We start from the raw sequence: 27042 nt of genomic DNA on the forward strand, positions 1-27042 counted from the left end.
GTAACATTTTTGTATAAAAAACTTACCCGGACATCACCAACATCGCCATGCAAATGCAACCTTCAATCTATCATAAACTGAATTTTAGGAATTTTATGTTTTTTTTAATTAGCGGGAAAAAAGCTCAACCTGTGAAGTTAGCGGGAAAAAAGCTCAAAATTGTGAAACCAGCAGGAAAAAAGCTCAAAAATGTGAAGTCAGCAGGAAAAAAAATATTTCCTGCTCGAAGTTCGTGCCGTGAGGTATAGGCGGCGCTTTAGGTGAGCTTTTTTCCTGCTCGAATTTTCCTGCTCATTTAGCAGAGGTGGCGTGTGCGCCGATCTTTGCATAATATATATCTATGCCTGTCTGTCAACAAAGTCGACATAAATATTTTGAGTGAGATTTCTGACCATCAGCTCGTCGCGGCGGCAGTAAAAGTTTTTTGTTTATTCGTTTTATGCGCTTATTTCTTAGACTAAACTTTTTTAAACTTCAAGTAGTTAATCAGTTACACAAGGTAAGTATTATGTTCAAGCAAAACCATAATTGCGTTGCTTTATATGGTTCCTGAGCGCAATTGCATTTGTGTTTGGTCATTGTTTTCATTAATGGGATTTAAATGATTTAAATGGGCGTGCCTCCTCATGATGCATCTCTGGAACGCGTCACGTAGCTTAAGTCGACTAGCCATACAAACGGCTCTAAAATGGAATATTAATCCATATATTAATTAATTAAGGCTTTCAGGCTTGTGTTTAATTTACCTTCCTATGAATTTCATATTTTTCAGATAACTCCTCAAAATGGTTTGGCTGGAATCGTGCTGGTCTCCATGCATCTGGTCCAATTCGGTTAAGTCCGGAAGCTACGCGATTGCCGCTTACACTGTGGCAATGTGCATTGTGCTAATAACCATGGTAAGTAAAGAAAAACACACATGAAGTTCTCGTATGTACTTATAATTCATTCTATTCCAGACTGGTTATATGCTCGCGGGCGGAGACTCTTCACAGCTCTATTCTCCGCTGTTCGAGACAGACATTCGCGACTCGATGCAGGTCGTTGGAGGATTCTTCATTGCGTACTTCCTTTTGCTGATCCTGTCGGCCTTTGGTATTTGCTACTCGCTGAAGACAACGACCCGAGGCTGGATGCTTCCCTGGTTGACCTTGTTCGGAGTGGCCATTCTGTTCCAGTTCGTGTTTGGACTGTGGTTGATCGGTGGTTACTATATCTACGTAAGTATACAGGATAAATTTTTATGGTATGGACAGGTGGTAAAAACATATTTTAAGAATTTAAATCATGTACCGACGGTTCAAACCCTCTAAGCAAAATACCCGAATGAATGTAATTGTAATTGAATTTATTAATCATACGTAAACCATCTTGTATATTTATCGAGTCATGGGAACTTTGGTGGGAATGTAATCAGTACTATATCTTTTAATTCCGTAATTTATTAATTTGGCATGGTCATAGGATAAGCATTAGAGGGCGGAATAATTCCACTGTTGAATGTTTCAAAACTTATAACACTATCATTCGAAGAGTTTAAAGTGTTTGGTATTTTCTCCTAGAACTCATCCGGAAATTTTTCCAGACATCTGTATTCATTTCCTTTTTTTGAAATAGAAAACGTCAGACACGGGATTGTGCGCTTGAGTTCTACAGTAAAATTTTTGCTTGAGAAGAAGTTTCACCAACTTTTTTAGCAAAATCATTCTCATTTTTTGAATCTTTCCTAATGTTTTTTCAAGGTTCCAATTCTAGGTATTCTCGGTTACCCAGTATAATAATTAATGTGATTACCTCTATACATTCTTGAAAGAGTTTCTGATAAAACTATACAAATTTTGAATTGAACGCGCTTAATGTAGCGGAAACTTCAAGATATTTTTCTGAAGAAATTCTGCGACAGTTCCTCCAATACTTCCACTACGGATATGATGTGCATCTTTCTCTAACGTTCAAAGAACATAAGTTTCTAAAAATTGAATTTGTTTCCAGGGTTTCGATCCATCAGAAGCTGTTAGAGAAGTTTTGACTTGAGTTTCGGTTATAATTTGTCCGACTTACTAGTGGATCTTGCAGAGTGATCCGCTATATATTTATAGATGCATTTCGCTAGAAATCCGTAGAACATTTCCAGAATAATCTGTTGATCTTAATCTTACATGAAACTTATGAAAAATGTGAACAGTGAAAGATTATAAACGTTTACAGTTTCTTTCCTACTGAACGAATCTATTTAACACTCGTTATGCTAGAGATGAAACTCTTGCGTTTCATTTGTACCATTCAGTGAACCTGAAAATCACTGGTAAATAGGATATGTTAATCAATAGGGGACTCCTTAGCAGGGATGCCATATATACCGATTTTTCTGTATTATACACAGGGTGGCCACAGACTCGGGAAATGCGGAAAAAAGTCGGGAATAGAAATTCATCGGGAAAAATGCGGGAAAAAGTCGGGAATTCAATTTATGATCGGGAATTTTTAATTGATGTGTAATGTCCTCAGAATATACAGTAGACGTTCGCTCGGTGCAAACGCTTTGACTGCAATGCTTTTTAACTGCAAGTCCGCTAAGTGCAACAATTTTGCAGTTATCGCACCGCTATCCGTCAAAATGAAATGTCAACAGCGATGCGATGTTTTTCGCATGCTCTTTGGCTGCAATGCGATGTTTCCCGAATGCACATTGGTTGCATATTGCAGCAACTGACAGTTATGTGACGTCTGTCAGTTGTTGCAGTTATCGAATTTATTCGGTAAGTGAAACGTAAACATGTTGCAGTTATCGAACGTCTACTGTAAACCCAAACTTAGATTTACTCATTTCAAATTCCAACTTCTTACAACAATTTCACAATTATACTATACTTCTATCTCATGAAGAAAATTACATTATCCAAACATTTGATGATGATCATTATTGGTTTCTGAATTATGAGTGATTTTTATCTATATTAAACGAGATTTTTAGCCCAAGGCTAGTTCCTCTCAGGACCGTTATACTTACGCTTTACTTCCCTTTCAAAATTCTTCCTCATGAGTTTGTCGGGATTGGGATTCGCTCCCAGATTTAACCATCACACCAGGACCGCTGCACAGTGAGTGATTTCTTGTTTGGTAGATATTATTCGGATGACAGCTTTATATTGTCCGGATATGTATTATAAATCACATTTTTTAAAAATACGATTCGAACTAGTTTGAAAAAAATTGAACCCTAAAAACGCAAAGAATATCGCAAAAAAATAAAGAATTTTTGATAGAAAAGCTTTTTAAATGATTTCAGCAGAAATGCAAAGAAATACTTCTCCGAAGTATTTCCACAATATACCAGAAAGGTCTATGAATTCCATAGGAAATTGCACTCGATTTTTTTTTTTCAATAATAAATTTAATGATTTTTCGCAGAATACACAACGCAAATTGCCGAGGAATCCTTTCCGAATATTATCGAGGAATTACGTAGATTTGCAGGGTGTCTGGAATTATCAGTGTAATTCTATTAAGGTGGAAATTTACTGGCATTCTGGCGATATGACTGGGTATATCTTATATAACAAATTTGGTGAACTTTGAAGAAGATTCTCTGACTAAACCATGAAATAAGCACAAATAAGATTGTTTCCGTAGTAGTTCCTGCTGGTACGGTTTGTGGAATTTTGCCAATGTGAATAAGTTTTGGGCCAAGGTTTCAATTAATGTAAAAAACAAAATTTTTTCAATATTCCCTGAATTCGTTAGTGAAGGACTTCCTAAAATTATTGCTTTGTAGGATTTTTTAACGGTATTTCTAGTGAAATCTCTAAATAAGTTTACAGAAAAGCTTTCTGCAATCACAGAAGCCATCATAGTAAGAATATTCGATAGCGACATTTTCAATTCTTTCGGAAAATTACTACCATTTTTTCAATAAAAGACACTTTTTTGAATTTGATTATATTTTGGATCCTCATAAAACTATGTATATCAAAAACAGAAATAACTCAAATAAACAATACAACGCATAGTTTTATGAGGATACAAAAAATCATATCCCAAAAACTAAAAAATATACATCTCTGCTATTTGATATGTTACGTCGAGTTTTCTGAATTTTCTAAATACAGTTTGGCCCTCTCAGCGATTTTTCCTGAAAACGACAATATCTTTCAAACAAATAATAATAAATCGGTCAACTGGTTCAAAAGTAATGATTTTTTGTAAATTTTTAGTTTTTATAAATCTTGATTTTTTGAACCACCATATCTATAAATCGGTCATCTTAGTTTACTTGAAGATATTATCTTTGCAATTATAGACATAAAAATGGAAGCAAATGGAAGACTGGATTCTTTAGATTTTTTATGGAACCCTTCAAAGAATTACTCGCAAAATTTCAAGAAAAACTGCTGAAGGAATTGCTCATATTATCATCGGAAAATCTGAAAAGTTGCTCGTATGAATTTTTTGAACAGAAATGTAGAGGTTTTTTACCTATTACACAGCGTAACAAAAATTTACTTTTTGTCTGTCTCAAGAGCAAACTTATGTGTCTCCGAAGGATTTTGGGCCGCTGAATCCGAATCCGGGCTCAGATTTGCTCTAACACGTCACAATTTTGAGCTATACCTCAATTTATAGGGCAAAATATGCGATTTTGGGCTTTTTTGGCAGCAAGTCATTAAGCAAGGGAATATTTTTTTTAAGCAATCAAAAGGTGAATTGGTCAGTTAACATCTAAATTAACGACTCATGCAAAATATTTCGTTTTACCTAATCAAATTTGATAGTTTTAAGCGATATATGTTAGGTACGATATTTCCCATACAAGTCACCCTCCAAAAGTTGCATGCAAGTTTTCATACTAACATAAAATGCTAAAATCTATGAAATTTGATTAAGTAAAACGAAATATTTTGCATGAGTCGTTAATTTAGATGTTAATTGACCAATTAACCTTTTGATTGCTTAAAAAATATATTTCCTAGCTTAATGGCTTGCTGTCAAAAAAGCCCAAAATCGCATATTTTGCTCTATAAATTGAGGTATAGCTCAAAATTGTGACGTGTTAGAGCAAATCTGAGCCCGGATTCGGATTCAGCGGCCCAAAATCCTTCGGAGACACATAAGTTTGCTCTTGAGGCAAAAAAATGTTGCGCTGTGTTACCTAATGCGAATCTAAAGAATTGCTTTATGTCTTTCTTGAAACTATGTATAGAAGCAATTCTGTAGGATTTTCTGGCGAGAATTGTTACTGAAATCTATAAGGTCAAAAGATAGAAGAACGCCAGTATTGGAAAAATTTTAAGCCCATTTCTTGATTTCTTTCAGCTTCGAATGGAAGGTTAATCCAATGTTCTGAATGCAACATAATAATGGCTGTACATGATTATTTTTAAACTCATAGAGCAATTTGATAAATAGTTGGATGCATTTTTTGATTTGCACTATGATTATTATTTTTTTTTTAATGTAACCCCTACTCATCAGTTTCCACTCAAAATTACTCGCGAGTTTCCAAGAAAGTTCTTTAAAACTAAGATTAGAAATTAAATCAAAGTTTTGTTTATCAGGGATTGAGGATTTCTCCACAAATTCAACTACAAATTGTTTAGGAAAAAAAATCCCCAGTTATTTTAAATTGTTTTGAGGGAAATTACTTCACCTCAATCACTCATGAAGCTCCAACATAAATTTCTCTGAGTGCATTTTCTTTTTCCAGAAGCTGGTTTAGAGATTTTCACCTAGTTTTGCTATATAAATCTCCAGGGAGACCTTGGGGAGACCTCAAAAACCCTCCCTATATTTAAAACATTAAACTATGTATAAGTTAATGGATTTTGACTATTTTTTAGTCCAATGGTTTGCATATGACGCTGTAACTCTTACGGAATTTCTTTTCCTGATAAATTAGGTGTAAACTTAATTATTTCATAGGCTTCCTGATTTATCAGCAGTGTTTGAAAAAAAAAATCATACATTTATTCGTTTTTTTTGCACTCAACTTCTTCCAGAATTCCTCAAAGAATTTCACCATAATCCATTAATTCTAATGGAACTACCTATAGGAATTATATTAGAATTACATCAAGAGTTCCATGATTCACATCTTCAGAATTTCCGTGATAGTGAAAACAAATCGCTTTAAGGAATTCACAGAGAGTGCTTCATTTGTCTGTCCAGATTTGTAACTGGAATGTTTTGTTTTGTATGTAATGTTTTTCTTAACTTTTCTAAGATGCTAGGCTAAGTGCACCACGGTGGTGTAGAGCACGTTCAGCGAGCCTGTCTGGGTCATATTAAACTCAACATCCTACAAGGATTGAGGGGTTCGCAAAAAATCTTTTGAGAATTCGATACAAATAAATTCAAATATGGGACCTGTGGAATAAAAAACAAACTTCAATCATATGTTACATGCTGAGACGTTACATGTATAATTGTTTTGATATGTTTTTAACGTCTTCGAAAAATTACGTTGCTATCCCAGTATGACACTGACACTATAAAATAAATATTCCAGTAAATTTTACAGATTCACTTAAAGGTTTGAATTTTGGGATGTTTTGGAAGCTCCAAAAGCATATAAAGAAAAGTCGGGGAAATTAAAATCAATGCGGGAAAAATGCGGGAATTTCATTTTTGATTTTGTGTGGCCATCCTGAACAGATTTTTGAGCATCTGTACAGATTGCGTTTCTATGAAATACAGATTTTTCATTTGTATAGGATACAGATTTTTCATCAAAATTTTGTATGGGATACAGATTTTTGAACGAGTGATACAGAAAATCATCTGGTATCCCTGCTCCTTAGTAGTAGAATTTTGCTATGATCGTAAAAGCATAATGATATTCTAATTGAATTGTCTATACCAATAGTTGCAGAACAAGTTCTATATCTTTCATACATACACATTGCACACAAAACCCGAACGATAAAATAAAATAATAATTTGAAATCTCGATAAAATTACCCTATAGTGGACCCCCCGGGTAGATCGTATTCTCTTACTATGTTAAATCGGTGGCAATAGTGGACCTTCTTAGATTTAACCAAAAGTGGACCGTACTGAGCGTAGTATTTTTGTAAAACTACGCGAGTTTTTTTTTTTTGGTAAAACTTTACAGATTTTCAAAAATTGTTGTGGTTTTCTCATGAGATCCACAAACACATTCTTGGCATATTTCTTGGAAGATTTCTATGGCAATTTACGCATGACATTCTGGAAGGCATTATGAAATTTTCTTCTAAAAATTCCTTTAGAAGAGCCTCCAGAAATTTCACCAATCTAGAAAGCCTTTAATATCAAAGAAATTCCATTATGAGTTATTGCAGCAATTTCTCCCGGGATTCTTTCAGAAAACCAAACCGGATTCCAAACATTTTTACAGCTATTTATTTTTATCAAATTAGGAGTTCAGATTTTTTTTCTAGGGATTTCTCATAGAAACCCATATCCAACATTCCTTCAGGCATATTTTTTGGGGATGCCTTGAGTTCCTCCATATGTTGTACAAAAAATATAGAGATTTCTTCATGAGTTCCTCCAGGTATTTCCAAGTAAATTCCTCTAATTTATTTTCGAAGGATACCTTTAAGAATTTTTACTCGAATCCTTAAGAACATTCAGAAATTTCTTCAGAAATAATTCCTAAGAAGTTTAACAGAAATTCCTTAGGAAATTTCCCATGAGATTGTTCTGGGAATCTTTACAGAAGTTTTAAGCGTTTCTCCAGACATTCTTTCAGAGATTTCTTTAAAAAACATTCACGAGAATTTTGGCAAGCGACTTCTTCAAGATTTTTTCTAAACATTTATTTTTTTATCTCTTTAGGAGTTTTATTAACGGTTTTTGACGGAGAGTTTCTGAAATTTATTTAGCAACTCCTTCCAGAATTGCTTTAGCAAATTCCCTGGGTTTCTTTCACAATAATCCTCCAGGAATGCTTTAAGAATATCTCCAGGGATTTTTACAGAAATAAGATAGATAAATTATTCAAAAAATCCCTCAAACATTATTTAACCCTTAAAAGCGCAATGTTGTTTTAAAACAACATACCTAAAAACGCTCCAAAATAATTGACCTTTACTTTTATTATTAATTATTAATTTATTTTTTAAATCAGTTTTTATTGTCGTGCGCCTTTAACCCTTAAAGGCGCACGACAATAAAAAACTGATTTAAAAAATAAATTAATAATTAATAATAAAAGTGAAGGTCAATTATTTTGGAGCGTTTTTAGGTATGTTGTTTTAAAACAACATTGCGCATTTAAGGGTTAAGGGTTAAAAAATTCTTCCACGGTTGCAATCTAAAACTTCATCAGGAATTCATTCAGAAATACCACCAGACTCATTCGATAGTTCAATAAGGATTTCATCATGAATGTAAGCAAGGGTTTCATCAAAATTTGCATGTGCAACTCGGATGTCGTTGCAACGCAGTCTCATTGAATCAAAACCAGTTACTATCTAACCCAAAGTTTCGACACTTTGGATGGTGTCTTCCTTCAAAGTGTCGAAACGTCGGGTTAGATAACAACTTATTTTGATTCATTCGCCTGGGGTTACCGAAGAATTTTTTAGAAGGTTTCATTTTTGGTATTCCTCTTGCGATGCCTTCAGTAATATCTCCTGGGATTCATTCAGAAATTCCTCCAGGATTTCTTTCAGATACCTATTCTTTTACTGATTTTTACAGAAGTACTTTATGAAATTACATAAATAATGGAGTTTGGTTTGAGTAATTCTTCAAGGATTGCCTGAAGGAATTTTTAAAGGAATCCCTGAAGATACCTCAGGAGATTCCTAGAAAAAAAAATGAAAATTTCTGAAGAGATTCCTGAACAAAAATTAGCAATTTCTAAAGTTGGTGGAGTTCCTGGAGGAATCCATGGGGAATGCCTGAAGGAACTCTTATAACTTTGTAGGAATTTATAGAAGAATGTTATGAGAAATGCATGGAGAAGTTTCAAAGAAATTCTCTGATGGGATTTCTAAAGGCCATCCCTGAGGTATTTCTCAATGAAACCTTGGAGAAATTTATGAAGAAATTCTTCTAACCGCGGGAATACGTCGAATTATTGAACAATAATTCCAGACGAAATTTTTTGAAATAGTTCAGGAGAAACGCCAAGAAATAAATCCCAAAGTGATTTCTAAAAGGATTCCTGGAAGGGTCTCCGGAAAAATTTCTTTAAAAATCCCCGAAGAAAGGCTTAAACAAATAAGCACAGACAAACAGACGTAATACCTTGAACGATTTTCATGGAAATCCATCGTCCAGTTCACACTACCATCACCTGGTGGAAAAGTTGCACGAATCACTGTGTTGTGCAATATCGCCAACAGAAGGCGCTAGTGTGAAACGTCAAACGCGAAGAAAAACGATGCGCGCGCCTCTGATTGTGAAAGCCACAACTATGAAAATTTAAAATGATCGTTAAAAGCGTGGTCGATGGAAATTTCGCAAGTGTTACGTCTGTTTGTCTGTGAAATAAGTTAGTTTATAACGCAGGAGTTCTGTTTGAGAATCTTCTGGGAAACCCTCTGGTACAACTTCTAAAAAAATCCTTTGAGAATTTTCTGGAACTATTGCAGAAATGCCAATTTTTTTTGCCCGTTCACGGACTTATGGCAATAGGTTTCATGAGACTTTGCTTGGAGAACTCAGTAGTTTGGTTTCTCAGAGTACCTATATAATATTTAGATTTTGATTTACTTATTTATTTAGCTATTATATTTGAAAATATATAACTCTTAAATTCATTTTTCTTGCAGCTTCAACAAACACTGTCCAGTTTGATCCTGTGGGTATGGATGGCGTACAATGTAAGTAGAATCCGCTGAATCAAATTACGATTTTTATTACCATTACCCTTCCTTTTTGCAGATCTACTGCTGGATGTGCGTATACTCGCAGTATCAAATTTTCGTCGACATGCAGTCGCCAAACATTGAACTGCTGATGCCTTAGAGATTTAACACACTTCCACACAAACAGCCAGTTCATTTACAAGATTTGACCAAACATGTAGCAACTACTTACGTGCATACGTATTAATGCTACTCACATCGTTTAGAGGAGTAGTAATGCGCACAACTGGAGGAAAACGTTTGTGGCCCATTTTGGACATGCGTTTTTCAAGTTTCGATTCTCGAAGTGCCTTGGACCATTCATTCCGTCGATGGTATTTATAGATGTAGGTTTTTTTTTACAAGTAGCTGACACTAATATATAGGATTAATGTAATCAAGATCAAAATGATTTTTTATAATATCAATCCATAGTTGTATTTTATGGAGATTATTCAAATGATGTTATCATTAACGATTTTGTACCTCTATGTACGGACTATTTAAATATGATTCATTGATTTTTAGTAATCTCTCGATAATAGAACTGAATCTCAGTTGTACTGCCTATGATCGCATATCAGTCCCATATTTGCTGGGTTTCCTATTCATATGGGACAGTTATGCGATCACAGGCAGTGTACCGTCCTAAACAAAACAATATCCGCAACGTTTATCTTTTATTGCGAATAAATAAAACATTCAAATCAGAAGTATAAGATTGTTTTATCTTCTTTTGAAAGACAATTTCTACCATTCTTCATTACACGACTTGACAATAGGTTACTCACTCTGACAGTTCTGCACGAGTTAGACAAAGACGTCCTTCGTTTTTGTCCTTTTTTTCGCTCATGCGTTAACTGTCAATGTGACCTGAGATCTGTCAAACATTTTCTTTGTGCAATGATGAATTCAGCGTAACACTTTTTTAACATCAATATTGCGCGATTCCCCAGGGGGATGACGAGGGGCCAAAATCATCTACCCAGCATTCGATTAAACATGGCGTCCAATGTTTTTGTTTTGATTGCTTAATTCATGGAAAAAATGCGCTGGAAACATCGACACTGCTTCGCTGCTATACATAATATCGTGCAAAGTGATAAAGAAAGAGAAACAATCACCAAAAACAACGAGTTCGTTCAAAATGTGTAATTTCCGAAATAAGCACTAGCAACACACGAGCCACACACCCGAAAATCAGGAACAAGTTAGGGTAAACCGACCAGAAAGTGGGTACCAAAACGCGCCGTACCAAAAACGATGATGGGTGAAGCGGCGATGTACCGAGTTTGACAGCTGTGTCACCCCACTGCGATTCCCACCCTACTAGGCCCATCTTGAAACACAAAACAAGATTCGATGCAAAATCGCTATTCACGATCTTACCGAAGACCACATTATCAAGAAGACTTGCAACACTGCTGAAAATCGGGAGTCACTGCTAGCAGCGCCACCCCGGATGAAGGTGGCACTATTCATGATAGTGTGTGTAAATTTTCATACTCGCATCAATACACTCTTACACTTATATACAAAGGTACCACCTTAGCTCACCAGGCGGCGGTGCCGTCGGTGACGCTCATCGTTAGTATGGAAAATAACAGAGTTGCATGTCTTCTTGATAAAGTAGTCTTCGATCTTACACTATTTATATGTGTACTAGGGTGACTAACCGCCGATTTCTTCACCTCGGCTTAACCGGTAAGCCAGGCTTACCCATATAGTTAAACCAATAGAGCTAATAAACTATAGAGGAAGAATGTCGCTGGCGTCGCCGCCGAAACATCTCTTGCTGGCGGAAATAGGCAGGGATATAAGTGTCAAAGCAAAAAAGTATGCAGTTTGACAGATAGATACCAGACATGTTCCCGAGCGAGAACAAAAGGAACACCAGCGACATTCGTCCTCTATAGTTTATTAACTCTATTGTTAAACCTGGCTTATCGCTTAAGCCAGGGTGAAGAAATCACCCCTAAGGGTATTATCGGCAGGTTTGTTCTCTTCGTCATGGAGTGTTTTTGTGGGCCAATTTGCCTGAAATTTGGGTATTACAACTCAGCTTCTAATCTGTGATTGCGAAGGATTTGAGACCAAATCTAATAAGATCAGCAGATCAGCAAAACCTTAGACGAAGAGAACAAAACTGTCAAAAAAAAAGTAAGTATCTGCGAAATTGATCCTGTGGGTGGAAATGCTGTAACTCATAGATTTTCGAATCGAACGCCAAATTTTTCCTACACTGTTCGTATGTTTTTCATAGTTTACATCTTATGAATCAGTTATATTTATTTTTTCATCATTTCATAGTTCTCGTATGCTTTTCATACATTGAAAAGCGAAATCCATAAGACATGTCGTATGAAAAATCTCATAAGAAGCATCGTATGAAAATCATAAGATATGTTATGAAACACCATTGCTAAAACGTAACAAAACCTTTTATTGGCTTCTAACCACTTCAACTTCCGAAGCGTCGATGGGCGAATGAGTAAAGCACGTACTCGCCAACCTTGACGTTCCTGGTTCGATTCCAGGTTGCGATTTTTTTTTAATTTGTGCGAAATATTTCATAAAAATATGTATGATAGTCATAAGACATAGGTTCGGCTTTTATACGTCATCGGTATGATTTTCATACGTGAGTGTTATGACATTACAGTATCAGTATGACAATAATAGTTGGCGCTTTGAATCCAAAATCATAGTTCTTAACTAGCCATGATGATGCATTAAAATCATGCGCAATCGAGACAACTTTTTTTTCTGAACGCCCCATGACCGAGTCGACATTCGTCTGACGCTCAGTGCGCTGTCAAAATCGAGCAAAACGTCATCCGCGTCAAGATCGACCAAACTCCCGTCCGTCGTGCGCGTGACTTTCCCGCAGGGCTCACCGTTTTTCTTCATCAGTCTCGCGGAACGGCAGCAGCACAAAACGTCATTCACTCTCATCTTTATATTTTTCCAACCAACCAGTCGTCGCCTACCGAAAGTGTTAATTTTCGTGCTTTTCCGGGAGTTAAACTGCGTCCCGGGTGTCCGCCACGGTCTGCCAACCGCTCGTAGTCGCGAAATGTGCTGATATCGATTGGAATCCGATCCCCCCAGAGTCCGAATATTTTTGTGATATTAGCGTTTAGCCAGGCGCGCGGAAGGTCGGAGGAGCAGCAGCAGAAAGGTGCAGAGCAGTGTTCTCCCGTGTCCGTGAATAACCGAGAAGAGCAAAAAAAAAAAGCTTCACAGGCTACACTAGATTATTCAATTGCACAGTGGTCCAGGGTGGTGTTGTTTTGACACAGAAATTTTAAGAATGTTTCATGAATGAAAAGGATGTAAATGAGGGGACTAAGCTGCTTTTTTACATTATTTATGAAGATGCCAATTATTTAAACTTATTTTTGTCAAAATTTATACATGGTTTTTAATTAGGTATACACACTAAGATTCAGATGTTCCAGCTCAGTAATTTTTTCACTGAGTTCAGTATTTTTTCCATCTTTTTACTGAGTTTTCAACAGCAGATTTATTTCGGTACACTCGGTAATCGTATTTACCGTTCACCAGTAACGATATTTACCGTGCTTCAGTAACTTTTGACAGTTTGTGAGCTGAGCTCGGTAACTCATTTACAGAATATCCGCAAAATAAATAACCGAGCGTACCGAGTTAAATCTGCTGTTGAGAACTCAGTAAAAAGATGGGAAAAATACCGAGCTGATCTTAGTGTGTACATTTATCATATTTGGAACATGCATATCAATGGATAGCAAAATCTAATACAGTCATGACTCGCTGGTTGGGGGCTTAATAGTTGGGTGACTTTTTAGTTGGGGCCCCGTTAGTTGAGCTGTCAGCCAACTAAAAAGTACCTGGATGTCATAATTAAATGTCAAACTGAAAATGACAACCAATCTGTAATTCCGAGGGGCGAGCTAATGAGTTTTTGGTTTCTTTAACTTTACTGATAATCGAAAAGAATTTCTATTTCATATTTCTTCAAAAAAAAAATATGTACAATTACTTCGAAACAAATGCAAAACATCGGTAATCTTTATTTTGTCGATCATTGAAAGCGTTTTGTGCTTGCTTTTGGTCCGGGTGGTTTCATAAACATCTATATTTTCACTTCACCGACTAAAAATGGGTGAAAATAAAATGTTTCTCGCATTGGCCATATATGTATCTAGCAAAACGTATCAATTTTGCTCTAAATGTGAAACAAATTGAAAAATTTTCCTTTTTGCTTCCACCCTAAACATGATTTAAAAAACAATGCGCACGCCCCTTGTGCTGCTGTCACTTCACCCAACTAGCGAATCGAATTCGTTGGTTGGGTGGAGGTTGTGGCTCAACGAGCGGGTTCCGACTGTACTAGACGAGGTTTCATAATTGTTCATGATCCTGTGTTTGAGTTTTTTCTCGTAGGTTGTTTTTTGTTCGGAACATATGTTGCTTACATACCTAGTGTTTTGTTTAAGATTTTGTTGAATTCCAATTGGGCATCCCGATTCGTGTTTTAATATTAACATATGTAACACTTCTACGTTTGGATGTCCGTGCTAGGGATCCATTTATATGTCTCGTTCGAAATGGTCTGAAAGTTACAGGCTGAATATTAGATTGAAGCTACATTTCATGAGCCTGTGTTATACCTAAGCTCTACAAACGTTTAGGGATCTACTAGCAAATGTATAACATGTAACGCAATATCGTAACAATAAATTAACACAACACTATCTTTGAAGTGTAAAGAATAGAGCTTGCTGACGTTTATTCACTTTTCTCTTTCAAACATGCAGGCGGAATAGGATTTGTTGTCATCAGGAAAGGTTTCCCGATGAAAACAAATCCTATCCCGCCTGCATGCTTGAAAGAGAGAGGTGAATAAACGTCAGCAAGCTCTATTCCAACAGAAGTAATTTCTGGTAAACTGCCCTTATTCGCATAACAGTCCCATGTTTGCTGCGTTTCCTATTCACATGGGACTGTTGTGCGAATGGGGGTTGTAAACTATTGATAAAGTTTTGCGGGAAAATTTATGTACAGTGCAGTATAATGCATTGGATAGAATACTAAAGTAGATTTTGGATTACTTGACGGGATTAGAAGCCCTTTCGAGTAAATTTCCAACTCTTCTACATTGTAGACAATGTAGAAAGAGTTGGGACAGACGATGTTCGGCTGGTTCGGAGGCTTTTAGGTCGGATCGCAAAGCCTACAGGAAAGCTCTCTGCTAAACGATCCGGCTAAAAAAGCCTTTGTACAAATATTTCCAGTTTGAGTGAAGTCAGTCGATTAAACAAAATCCTTGAGAAATCTAAGTATTTCCGAGTGAACGAACTTCGGTTGCCAAATGGCGATTTCAATTCCTCTGATGATGAAATTTCGGGATACTTATCAGCACACACTTCCTCGGATGTGTGAATATTACATCTTCAGATGAACCTGATCTCTGGCTTCGGCGCGGAGCATTGTAACTATTGAAACGATTGCGTGGGCACTAAACAGCTTTGCTCCTCTCAAATCTCCCGGGCAGATGGGATCGATCCCATTTTGCTTCAGAAAGTATTTGTTCATTTCAAACGTGTTTGGAAAAAAAATACTTGTTTGCAGTTTTGCTACAGGGTATACTGCCCCCACTCGCATAACAGTCCCATTTGCAAAAAGTAGGAATTGAGTAAACGGCATTTGAAGTTTGAAAACTTGTTTCCATATAAAACTTTGAAAAAATTGCCAAAATTTGAAAAATATTTCGATCATTTCGAAACTTTTACAGATTGCTTTGCACATGAATATATAACTGTAAAAAATATTACAATCACTACAAAGTTGTTCAGTTTTGTGTTACGTAACATAAAAATCCATGATGGGACTGTTATGCGGGTACTTTTGATATGGGACGCTCATAACTTGGTATTTTTTTTACACATTGACATAAAAATTCGTAATTTTTATTGTTGTTTTTGGAAGTACATCAAAAATGATTACTATTCATATCGTTAACTCAAAAGTGATGAAAAGTCGAATGGGACTGTTATGCGAGTGGGGGCAGTATAGGTATTACCAAATTTTGTCGGGATAATACTGTAAAGTTTATTTCTAAAGTGGGTCGTGTGTCGTATTCAGAAACAAAGAGTTTTAGAACTATCAGTTTGACCTCTTCTTGGGTTCGTTCAAATATTACGTAACGCTAAGGGGGGAGGGAGGGGGTCTGGCTCCGTGTTACGCTTCATACAAAGTTTCAAAATTTTCCATACAAAATTTGTTACGTGGGGGAGGGAGGGGGTCTAGGATTGCCAAATTTTGCGTTACGTAATATTAGAATGAACCCCTTCTGAAATGCTTAGAACACATTGTGGATCATCACATCAGCGATGTTCATCTGGTCAACGTGCTTCTTCATGTAAATTAACATGCATATCAAACTGTTAACTCCACTGTATCTCTTACACAAGGTTGTTTACAATATCGAGAAAGCATTCGCTCAAAAGCAATCTTGTTCGGGTGTTTCTTAGATATCGAGGGTGCCTTTGACAACGTGCCTTTCGATGCCATATTGGGAGTCGCACGGAGTCATGGTATATCTCCAATGATTTAAAATAGGATTAACCAAATGCTCAAAAACCGACATTGCGTCAAGCAGCGATTAGAAAATTGAGCGTTTGTGGATCAGCACTCTTGTGGAAACTCGTAGCAGATACGCTATTGAAGCAACTCAACAATAGCGATTTCCCTACTTATGGCTTTGCCGACGATTACCTAACATTGTTAGTCGGTATGTGTATCAGCACCGTTTTCGATCTGATGCAAAGCGCCCTCCAGGTAGTTAATAGACACGGACACGCTCAATGGTTACAGTGAGCTTATACATTCTTTGAAGGAAGCACGACACTAGACAACGGACTAACATGCAACGCCCAGTGGCACAGCCGAAAACTTTTCCTGACAGCTGCGGAGGAAATCGAACCCATGCTTCCTAGCACGATGCGATTAAATGCTTGGTGACACTAGCCGCACGACCACGAAGCCACACAGTTTAGGGGTGCTGTCGCCAATATGGCCTTTCGGTTAATCCGAGTAAAACATCTATGTCCTTTTTCACTGAAAGGCGTAACCGTAAATGGGGTTCGACCTTTACGTCTCTTCTCTTTGAATCTGAAATCAATGTGACTGATCAGGTAAAGTACGTTGGAGTTATTCTTAAGTCCAAGTTTTCCTGGACACCTCACATTGAGCAACAACAAATGATGCATGGGCTTCGTGCAATGCCGGTGAACCTATTGGCCTATGGGTGTCTTGTGTGGTGACAAAAGGGCGAAGCAAACAATCCAATCAAAATTATACCATCTCCAAAGGATGTGCTTAATGGCGATGTCTGGAGCATTCTTTTCAACTCCCACGGCAGCGCTCGAAGTTCTCTTTGACGTTGCCATACTACACATACATCTTAAACAAGGAGCACTTTCTTGCATTTACCGTCTATCGGTACTCCGTTTACTAGAGGAAATTCCTGTGAACCGCTGATCAACACACACCTCGTTGTTTCCACTTAGGGTAAAATTGCGCCACAGTTGTCCTTGGACCAAATGATTTTCCGTATATGACATTTTCCACGAAATTCCCTTCCCGAGAAGAGTGGACATCTGATTATCTAGAAAGAAGTATTTCTGAGGGCATTGTATGTTACGCTGATGACTCCCCTTTTAAAAGGTTCAGCAGGTGCTGGTGTTGTCCACGCTCGTGAGCTAAGGCTACATTAGTTTTACTCACTTGGTAGAAACTGCACCGTTTTTCAGGCCGAAATCGTTGCTCTTATGTGCGGAATGCAATCCAGCACGTTTTGAGCAAAGTTATAATGCTTCATTCATAAAGCATAATCTGAGCTATTCCGTTATCGGAGTGTTGGGTAAAGCTGAAACCTGTTCTGTCACTCAGCACAAATAATACTGGGATAGTTTGGAGGCAGTAGGGTCTTGCACCATTTGGACAGGTGTACCTATTTTGGGCACTTGCCGCTATAACTAAGTCAATTTCAAACCGATTGATTTGAATTTTTGTACAGAGCTAGATTCTGTACGTGCCTAACTCTATACAAAAATTCAAATCAATCGGTTTGAAATTGACTTTGTTATAGCGGCAAGCGCCCAAAACAGGTACACCTGCCCAAATGGTACAAGACCCTACCTACAGTGCAAAATTGATCGCACTGAGCCATCTTCAAGGGTGACTGAGTGTCATACAAATCTGTCTAAGCAGAACTACATCATGCTGGTCAAAGCATTGACTAACCACTGCCGCCTCAGCTGTCACATGGCGAATATTCAGCAAGTTGATTTATTTGTGAGTGATAGGTGTGAATCCGATTATGGAACTTCGTATTATTTGATATGTAACTGTGTAAAAGGATCATGGATACTTTGAAGAAAATGCTGAAAAATGTTCCCACATTTTTCAACAAACCCTTCATTCTTAAACTTACTACAAGGTAACTCGAAAAGAGGATAATAATGGCCGATAATATTTATTCTGTCAAAACAAACTTTTTTAGGATCTTAAAAACTAAAGCCCTTTAGGATAGAGACAAGAGTTAGGTAATTAGCAGCTGCCTTTTTATGCTTTTGCGTGTTTAAAACTGCTTTCTAAAAAGTAAAAGAAAATCGGGTTAAGTATTGCTCCTTAATTCCAGCTAAGTGTTTGCATCCCATGACAAATACATATTTCGACCTCAACTACAAGAGTGCAAGGTCGTCTTTAGTTTCTCGTACTTGACTCGACTCATCATCATGTTTTCAATAAAAAAAAACGGCTCTGTTCAGTTTTGCTCAAAAATTTACATTTAAAAGTGTTATCAAATGTCCACAATACTTTGCCAAAAAATTTTGTTTGAAAAGTAAGAGAAGTTTTACATGACGCCTAAATGGTCAAATAAACAATCTTCTGAAACTTTTACAGGATTTCTGGTGAAATCCTAGCCAGATTTCGTATATATATTCCTTGACAAATCATTAGCAAAATTCCTTAGATTTTTTTTTATCTGTATTAACGAGATTTTTAGCCCTAGGCTAGTTCATCTCGGGACCCACGCTTTACTTCCCTTCCGAAGAAAGAACTCACATTTGTGTGAGTTTGTCGGGATTCCAAAGAAAGCAACAAAATCGAAACCTCTCTACTATCTCTTCATTCTCTGCCTCTTCCCATCCTATTCCCACATCTTCCTATATCCTCTACCCCATCTATTTAATGTATCTGACACTTGTTGGGACTGGTAACGCCAGCGCCTGCCTGTGGAAGATCCCGGTGTGCTAATTCGGTGTAGGACATGTTAACGGGGGAGGCTTAGTAGGTCCACATCTGCCTACAAGCAGATGGGTTGACAGTTGTCGGCCTGGGTGTGGACTGAGCAATTACAATTACAATTACAATTTGTCGGGAGTGGGATTCGATCCCAGGTCCTCGGCGTGATAGTCACGTGCTTTAACCATCACACAAGGTCCGCTCCACAAATTCCTTAGATGTCACATATGTAAAGATCTTTGAAGATTCCATGACTACACAATAAGACCAGCTCGATATCTCGATATATTGTAGTGTGCAAATAAACAAAAATGCCCTATTTAGAGTTTAAAAATTCATGCAATCTCCAATATTCGAATTGCTAAGGTGAAGGTATGACGAAGCCACACCTCGAATTTTTGAAAGCACTAATCTGGAAAACCGAATGTCGGTTTGCGCTGAAAAGTTGATCGATTGGTTAGGGAGCGTCCATAAATTACGTCACGCAAAAATTGTTCATTTTCAATCCCCCCTCCCCCCTATGTCATACTTTTTGTATGAGACCTCTGAAATTTTTGTATGGGTCGTCACACTTTGCTGAACCCCCCCTCCCCCCTCAAAGCGTGACGTAATTTATGGACGTTCCCTTACTCGCTGGTGGTGACTAAACGATCGACTTTCCAGCGTGAGATTTCGTTCTTCAAATTTGTGCTTTTGAACATTCGAGGTGTGGCTTCTTCATATCTTCACCTTAGCAATTAATAATAGCGAAACTTTACGCTAAAATACGAACAACCCCAAACTGATCTTGACTCGCCCCATTGACAACTTTTCATTCAAAAAGGTTTTCCATTCATCACCAAAACAACACCATTCTGGACCACTGTGCAGTGTGTGAGTGAGCAGCAGCGTTGTGAAAAATATAAGGAAGGAAGCAAACACGAGAAAATTACATAAAGAAAACCGAATAGGAAACCCGGAGGATTTTCTGCGAGGTGCTGCCTGGTTCGCGCGGTTGCGGGGAAAAACGGATTAAAACAGCTGACCGGTTATTCAACTGCGTGAACCGCAAGAGGACTGGCCGGAGTTTATCCTCTCCGTCGCGTTCCCGTTCGGCAAATTCTCTGAGGAACCCAAGAGGAAGGGCACTGCCTGTGTGCGTGTGACGAAGCAGAATGTCCACTCCTGCCCGTAGACGTCTGATGCGAGATTTCAAAAGGTAAGTCGTCATGGTTTTATTTCCTTCCGGTTGGGATAACTCCTGCGTAGAATCCCTTGTCAAGGGCGATTCATTTCTTTGTTTTGATTCCAGTTACTTCGGTGACTCACCGCCAGCTTTTATAACATCATTATAAATTGAAGAGAAAGTTTTTTTTATCGTCTGGTCATGAGCAAGCTCGAGTGGAACAGCTGCTTCTGCTTCCGTGCTGATTCGACTGCTGACTGCGCTGACGGACGGACGATCGCCATAATCTATTTTCGAACATTATTTCGCTTACTTCGCGGATGCGCGCAGGCGGTGCTAGGACAAAGGAAGGGGCACATGCCTTTTGCTGTAAAGTAATGCAATTTTTGAATAAATTTCCGATGGTGGAATTTCTGATCAAATTTTTGAAAATTATTGGCTGAAAAATGTTTAAGGTAATCTTGAGTGAGGATTTCATAGCGGTATCCACGACAAGCTCGCAAATTAAATAAAATAGTAAATGGATATTAAGTAAAATCTCTAAATGAATTCTTCATGAAGTTCTTTGAAATAGGGTAGCGAGCCACTTGGACAGTGGCCGGTATTTAGGGCACTTTTCCCTATAGCTCAGTCAATTCCAAACCAATTGACTTAAAATTTTGTACACGGCTAGATACTATACGTATCTAACCGCGTTCCAAAAATTGTGTCAATTGGTTCAAAATTGGATTCTCAACCGAAAAATCAAGTAATATTGTTCGTGCAGTTGAAAATCGGATTTTTTGACACGCGAAAATCTGTTTTTCTCCTCAACCGTGTGTCGGACGTACGTCGGGCACAGTGCGCTGGATAGAGTACCAGGTCCGCTGTCCAGCGCACTACGTCCGACGTTAGGTTTAACGTATGTATTTTGAGGAAATTCGATTGTCGGGTGTGGGGAATCTTCGGGTTTCAACCGCGACGACAATACAAATAAATGCCATTAAGATATGACGAAGCCACAGCTCAAATTTTCATGAGCACAAATCTAAAGAACCAGATGTCGGATTGCGCTGAAAAGTTGATCGATTGGTCACCTCCAGCGGGTAACCAATCGATCAACTTTCCAACGCAATACGACATCCACTTCTTCACATTTGTGCTCTTGAAAATTTGAGCTGTGGCTTCGTCATATCTTCACCTTAAGATGACGAGGAAACCAGGACGTATTGGGCAGTCGGAGCAGTCTAATAATGGTGCACCTGAATGTTGACCAACCGCATCCTATGGAGTACCCTTCCACTAACAACACCTAGAACAACACCCATATCCCCTTGACACCTAGCCCGGATAAAAACTAACCATAGGGTATTTGGTGAAAACCATACCAGCTACAATAAAGTGTATTGTAATGGAATGGTTCGCTAAAAGCTGTGCACATTGTAGCTACTATACATTTACATACTATCTTTATGTAACAATATATTATACTGTTTTTCTTACATTTCAACCATTCACTATTCCAAAATATTATTTTCCGTGCATTTTTAATTATTTATTAGGTTTTAGTTTTTTTGGTGCTTTATTTTGTTGATGTTCGTGACTTTTTTGTTGCAAAGGAAAGGAAAAAGAAAAAAGTGAATAAGTTGAAACATCTATTTAAAGTCAATAAAATGTTTAAATAAGTTATGGACTGCAGATCCAAGAGAAATGACGGGCTAGGTATGTAGAGTGCGATGAGAGGAATACGAATGTAGGTCAACCCGGAAAGACGCAGGTCAGATTACCGTAAATCAGTGGATGAGTTCAACACTACACACTTAAGCTGAACGTACGGTAAAAAGTTCGGTGATTTTTTAAACTACCGAACGTACTGTGAATCTCAGGAAAATGCATCTGTCAAACTTACCGGAACGTTCGGTACTTTTTACAAATTTACCGTAAAAATCGCAGAACGTTCGGTATGTTTGTTTACAAATCGTACGGTAAATTTTACAAATTTACGGCGATTTTATGCGAGCACAAAAAAACAATATTTTCATAAAAAACGTCGATGATGGGATTGAATACATGACCTTCTGATCAGAAACCACACTTGCTACCACTGTACAAGAGAGTCTTGCTTGGAGATGATGCGCGAATTCTAATAGAACTGATGCTCGAAGCTGCCGGCGTGGCTGTCAAACGCATTTTACAGTAGTACGGTGAAATAGTCCCATCACCGATCTGTTCCTGTATTGTCGGGCCGCCACCAAACCGGACTTCGCACAATCAAGTCGCGACGTGACCCAACTCGCGACATTTTTGAATCATGTCAAAAGTAGTGCGCATCCTTCCCGTTGTTGTCAGCAACACAGCGCACTAGATGCGAAACAGTTGCGACACTCGTGGACCAAGAAAATGACAATTTTTGATTGAATGTCTGTCTTGATTCCAACCGGATAGACAATAAATTTGTCTGATTTCACCGGTTCTTCGGTAATTTCTTAGATTTCACCGATTTTCGCCTGCAATGTCATCGATTTCGCCGTAATACTGTAGTTTGCTTGTTTACAGACCAGTTTCGGTGATTTTTTCACCGAATACTGTATTAATTTATTCTAAGGGTGTAATCTTTCTGTATTTGCATTTAGGGGAGTTTTCTCCACTTCTCTCATGCGAACTTGCCTTCTGCCGCAACCGAATCAAATGCGGTTTATCTTTGATATAGAGCCATCTTTAACATATGGACTGGACTGGACACTGATACAACTTCTGATATAAGTTCGTCTGCGGGTTCGCTTTTTAACCTAACTTATATTTGAATCGAACTAGACAGTTTTCTCATGAGTTTTAATGTATTTGAAACTTTAGTCAAACTGGAGCCTCAATATTGCAATAACGGTTAAGCACGCTGTAATGATACTTATGTACCTCGTCACTCACTTCATGCAACTGCATTAGTGGTCTAATAACACTTAGCGCGCTCAGCATAGTTCCATCACGCCGCTCAAAGTGTTGCCACAAATAATGCTTAGTTTGCAATACCAAGTTATCTGGCTGGTGGGACATGGGAGCCTAAGCTTCAACTGTTAATGCAATCAGAGACTAGTAAGACTTTGACGAGTTTAGGTTAGTTTGGCTAGAAAGCCTAAGATGCCATGAACAAAAGGAACATGACGAGATAATATAACATGATATGGTTTATGTAATGTAAAACAATACACTAACAAAAGAGAACCATTCCAAAACCAATTGACTAAATGTATAGCAAGTAGTGAAATTACATTTTATTGTATGAAACTATACATGTACCATACAATGCACGGTATATTAAAACCCACGTATCAGTATTTTCAACGATTGTGCTACTTTTCCCCGAATGCCGGTTCCCCGAATGTCGTTTCCCCGAATCGCCCGTTTCCACGAAAGTCAGTTCCCCGAATGACCCGTTTCCCCGAAAATACTATATATTGCATTCTTGTTCGAAATGGTCACTTGCCACAACATGTTCGTGTCCTGGGATCTAGGTTATTCAAAAAGATATCCTACCATAGTTTGACAGGTCGTAGGTACCAATTTGGTTCTACAAAGAACGAGCAGCAATTGAAAGAAGGAGTCATATTACCATTCTTCATACAACAGGGTTACAGCAGGTTTGAGGAGCAATCAAACTTGAAAGAACCGCCTATAAAATAAAGAAGGGTGTGATTCGGGGAAATGGGTCATTCGAGGAAAAGTAGCACAACCATTTTGAACAATTCATTTACAATAAAATGTATGGTTTTGCAAAAAAATATACATGGAGAATAATATTTTTTGTATTGTTACGATTTAACAACCTGTATAATATATTGTAAAAATCTTATTTACAATTTACTGTATGGTGTCTACATTACATTTTATTGCTTTTGTATTTTTATTTTGACAGTGGTGTCTATTGTAAAAATATAATTCTAAATAGTACTGTTACAACACAACGTTCGGTTTTTCTACTGTATTTTTTATTCGGGAGGCCTGAGAGGTCGTAGAACTTTCTACACGGAGAAAAATGGATATACATTTTAGCATAATATATAATATATTTTTTTCATTTTAACGTTTTAAACTTTAATCTGCATAAAAAATATGCATTACATTAATATATAGTATGCACTCCAATGCGTTTCTGATATTTATTTATTTCCATGAATATAGCAACACTTAAGTTATTCTTGGGACTTCAAAACAATTTAACTCGTCAACCGCCATTGCTAGGAATTGGCTAGGAAGTGAAAATTATCATCTACAATCATTAATAACTTCTGCTACACAACAAGTTACTCGAAAGAAAGCAGTTTATTTCCTGCCTTCGGTTCACCGGAATCCATGGAGCATCACCGACCACGATTTCCATTCACAGTAAGTAAATCTTGCCAACTTTTCCGAATAGACTTAGGATATTGAAATTGTAATACTTTCTCAACAGATTTTATTGTTACCGAAAAGATGTAGACACCCAGTTGATCCGGAGGATTTCACGGCAAGCCCCACGAAGAACGTACAGGCGGAAGCTTGGGCGGAACATTATTAAACGGTGGTGAGATGACAACGATCAAGTTTGCCTCGGTTCCGGATGTTGCTGGGTTTTACTCGCCTGCATATAACCAGTGATTTTTTATGCTGTTATGTATTTATGTTGACTGTATTTTAAGATAGAGGAGATAATAAATTAGTTTTTTTCTTTTGTCTGCATCCGCCAAACTTGTTGTGTTGTGCTTTTAATTTTAATTTCGGTAAAAAAATAAAATAAAATCAAATATGCATTGTACAACGAATATAATCGATGTATGCATTCCAATGCATAAACGTCTCTTAGATACGAATTATTAAATCACAAAATATGCATTCCAAGGGGTGGGCAGATCAAATATGGTTTTAGTAAATATTTTATGCATTTTAGCATTTTTGTATCTTACCGTGTACATCTTTCTTTAGGGGTCTAACTAACCATCCTTTCATATTCCTCAGCAGTCGCAAGGACGAGGCCAGGACAACTCTCGACTGTTGGAGGATTGCGTCAGTCTTGTCGAGAAGTCAGAGATAATTCTCCAATCTTTGTGTTTTGATATCCGACGGGATGGACGCATTCCTCATAACTGTGGTCTATATGGCTGGAAAGCACCCCATTAAACCCTATCCAATTTCCAACTCCAGATGTCTATGAAGTAGGCCAAGTTCTTGGACATATTCTGAGTAGATATCTAATCAACATTTCCTCCCCATCCCCGCTGATCGTAAGGACCTGGCCAGGTGTCGAGAGTTCGTTAAATGAAAGGTTTGTCAAGTCCCAGGCAACTTTTCTGTCGCATTAAACTTCTCTATCGACAACCACCCCAGGATGTGTACGGTCGGCTATGCTATGCTATGCTAATTGATAAATTGGCAACACTGTTATATTATTATTTTTACATAGTTTTCTATTCTCCTTGGTCTAAACCAGCCCAAATCACTTTTAATTTCATTGAATAATGTTTTCTTAGCGAAACTTGTAAGTCGGACTAATTTGATATATTAGAGAAAAACGTTTTCCAAGCCAAAAAACGCTGTATCTCTGGAACGGTCAAAAAGACCTCGGGCGTTAAGCTTTTTCGACAGGAAAATGTCTGATAAACACGATGGAATCATTTTTTTTTTTCAAATCAAAATATACTCATTCGACGAAAAATCGATTTTAAATTTTAAAATTGAGAAATAACATGATTGGCAACACTGTATCGAGAAAATAATATTTTTCCTGGATTTCTCTAACAATTTTCTTCATAAAAGCATATAAGGTAATAAATGTGGATATGTTATAGTTTCAAAGCTAGACATTACGAAAAGGCTTGGAAAACTTGGATTTTTCTTGTATTGGCAAAGACGAGGGGTGCTGCCACGGGCCGAGGGATGATCCAATCGGCACCGAAATTTGGATTTTTTCTTCCTCCATTAAAACAAACATTCCAACAAAATTTGGTCAAAATCCGTGATGGTCGATAACCCGTTTCCACTTTTTCTCGGTCACTTCATATGGAATGACCCATATGCTATCTTTAATTTTATAGGCATACGTTGTTCGAAGAATTTGTATAGCAAACAAGTATATCTTTCTATTTCTGCTGGACGTATTAAGCACTATTAAGTTTCGACAAGTTTTAGTATAGTTATGATTTAAAAAAATGGGGTCTCCAGTTAGCCTAGTGGTTAAGGCTATGGATCGCCAATCCGGAGACGGCGGGTTCGATTCCCGTTTCAGTCGGGAGAATTTTCTCGACTCCCTGGGCATTGTATCATTGTACTTGCCTCATAATATACAAATTCATGCAATGGCAGGCAAAGAAAGCCCTTCAATTAATAACAGTGGAAGTGCTCAAAGAACACTAAGTTGAAGCGAGGCAGGTCAAGTCCCAGTGGGGACGTCGAGCCATAAAGATGAAGATTCTTTGAAGTCAGAAAATAGTCGTAAAACACAACGGATTTGACTGAAATTTAGACCAGTTACTCCTTTTTGGATGCCAATCAAAATATGGGGATGGACATGAGAATCAGATTACATTTTTGAAGAAGTGTACAGACCTTATATATTCAGTGTTGTTAAAAACTCAAATTCTCAAAACTCATGGTTGAGTTGTTTCACGCGCGATTCTTAATTCGCCAAAATCACCGCCGAAAAAATCATGCATGAGTAGACTCATGATTTCACTCATTGCTTTATTTCTTGGTGTTCTTAATATTTACATCAAAGTTTTTAGGATTGTATGA

At 37.6% G+C, this 27042-nt stretch overlaps 1 protein-coding gene and 1 non-coding gene across 3 annotated transcripts; both read left to right on the forward strand.

The window, feature by feature from the left end:
* Positions 1–368: 368 nt before the first annotated feature.
* Positions 369–10431, forward strand: LOC109429114 (uncharacterized). The gene is made up of 5 exons (XM_019704961.3): positions 369–499; positions 773–899; positions 960–1220; positions 9765–9815; positions 9877–10431. Exons 2-5 carry the CDS (start codon positions 786–788, stop codon positions 9958–9960), a joined length of 510 nt encoding a protein of 169 aa, XP_019560506.3. The 5' UTR covers positions 369–499; positions 773–785; the 3' UTR covers positions 9961–10431.
* Positions 10432–12619: 2188 nt separating this feature from the next.
* Positions 12620–20319, forward strand: LOC115261469 (uncharacterized). 2 transcript variants are annotated; one of them, XR_009998813.1, is made up of 2 exons: positions 12620–13042; positions 19960–20319. It is a non-coding gene; the product is annotated as an uncharacterized LOC115261469 (transcript). The 2 variants fall into 2 exon arrangements; XR_009998812.1 differs by having other exon boundaries at positions 12620–13020.
* Positions 20320–27042: the final 6723 nt, after the last annotated feature.

This window comes from Aedes albopictus, chromosome 3, assembly GCF_035046485.1.
Source record: "Aedes albopictus strain Foshan chromosome 3, AalbF5, whole genome shotgun sequence".
Classification (NCBI taxonomy): domain Eukaryota; kingdom Metazoa; phylum Arthropoda; class Insecta; order Diptera; family Culicidae; genus Aedes; species Aedes albopictus.

Excerpts from the sequence above, each read along its gene's own strand:
- LOC109429114 (XM_019704961.3), top strand. The coding sequence starts at position 786 with ATGGTTTGGCTGGAATCGTGCTGGTCTCCATGCATCTGGTCCAATTCG. Across the intron at positions 900-959 it reads GCATTGTGCTAATAACCATG|ACTGGTTATATGCTCGCGGG; the intron begins GTAAGTAAAGAA and ends ATTCTATTCCAG. Across the intron at positions 9,816-9,876 it reads GGGTATGGATGGCGTACAAT|ATCTACTGCTGGATGTGCGT; the intron begins GTAAGTAGAATC and ends TCCTTTTTGCAG.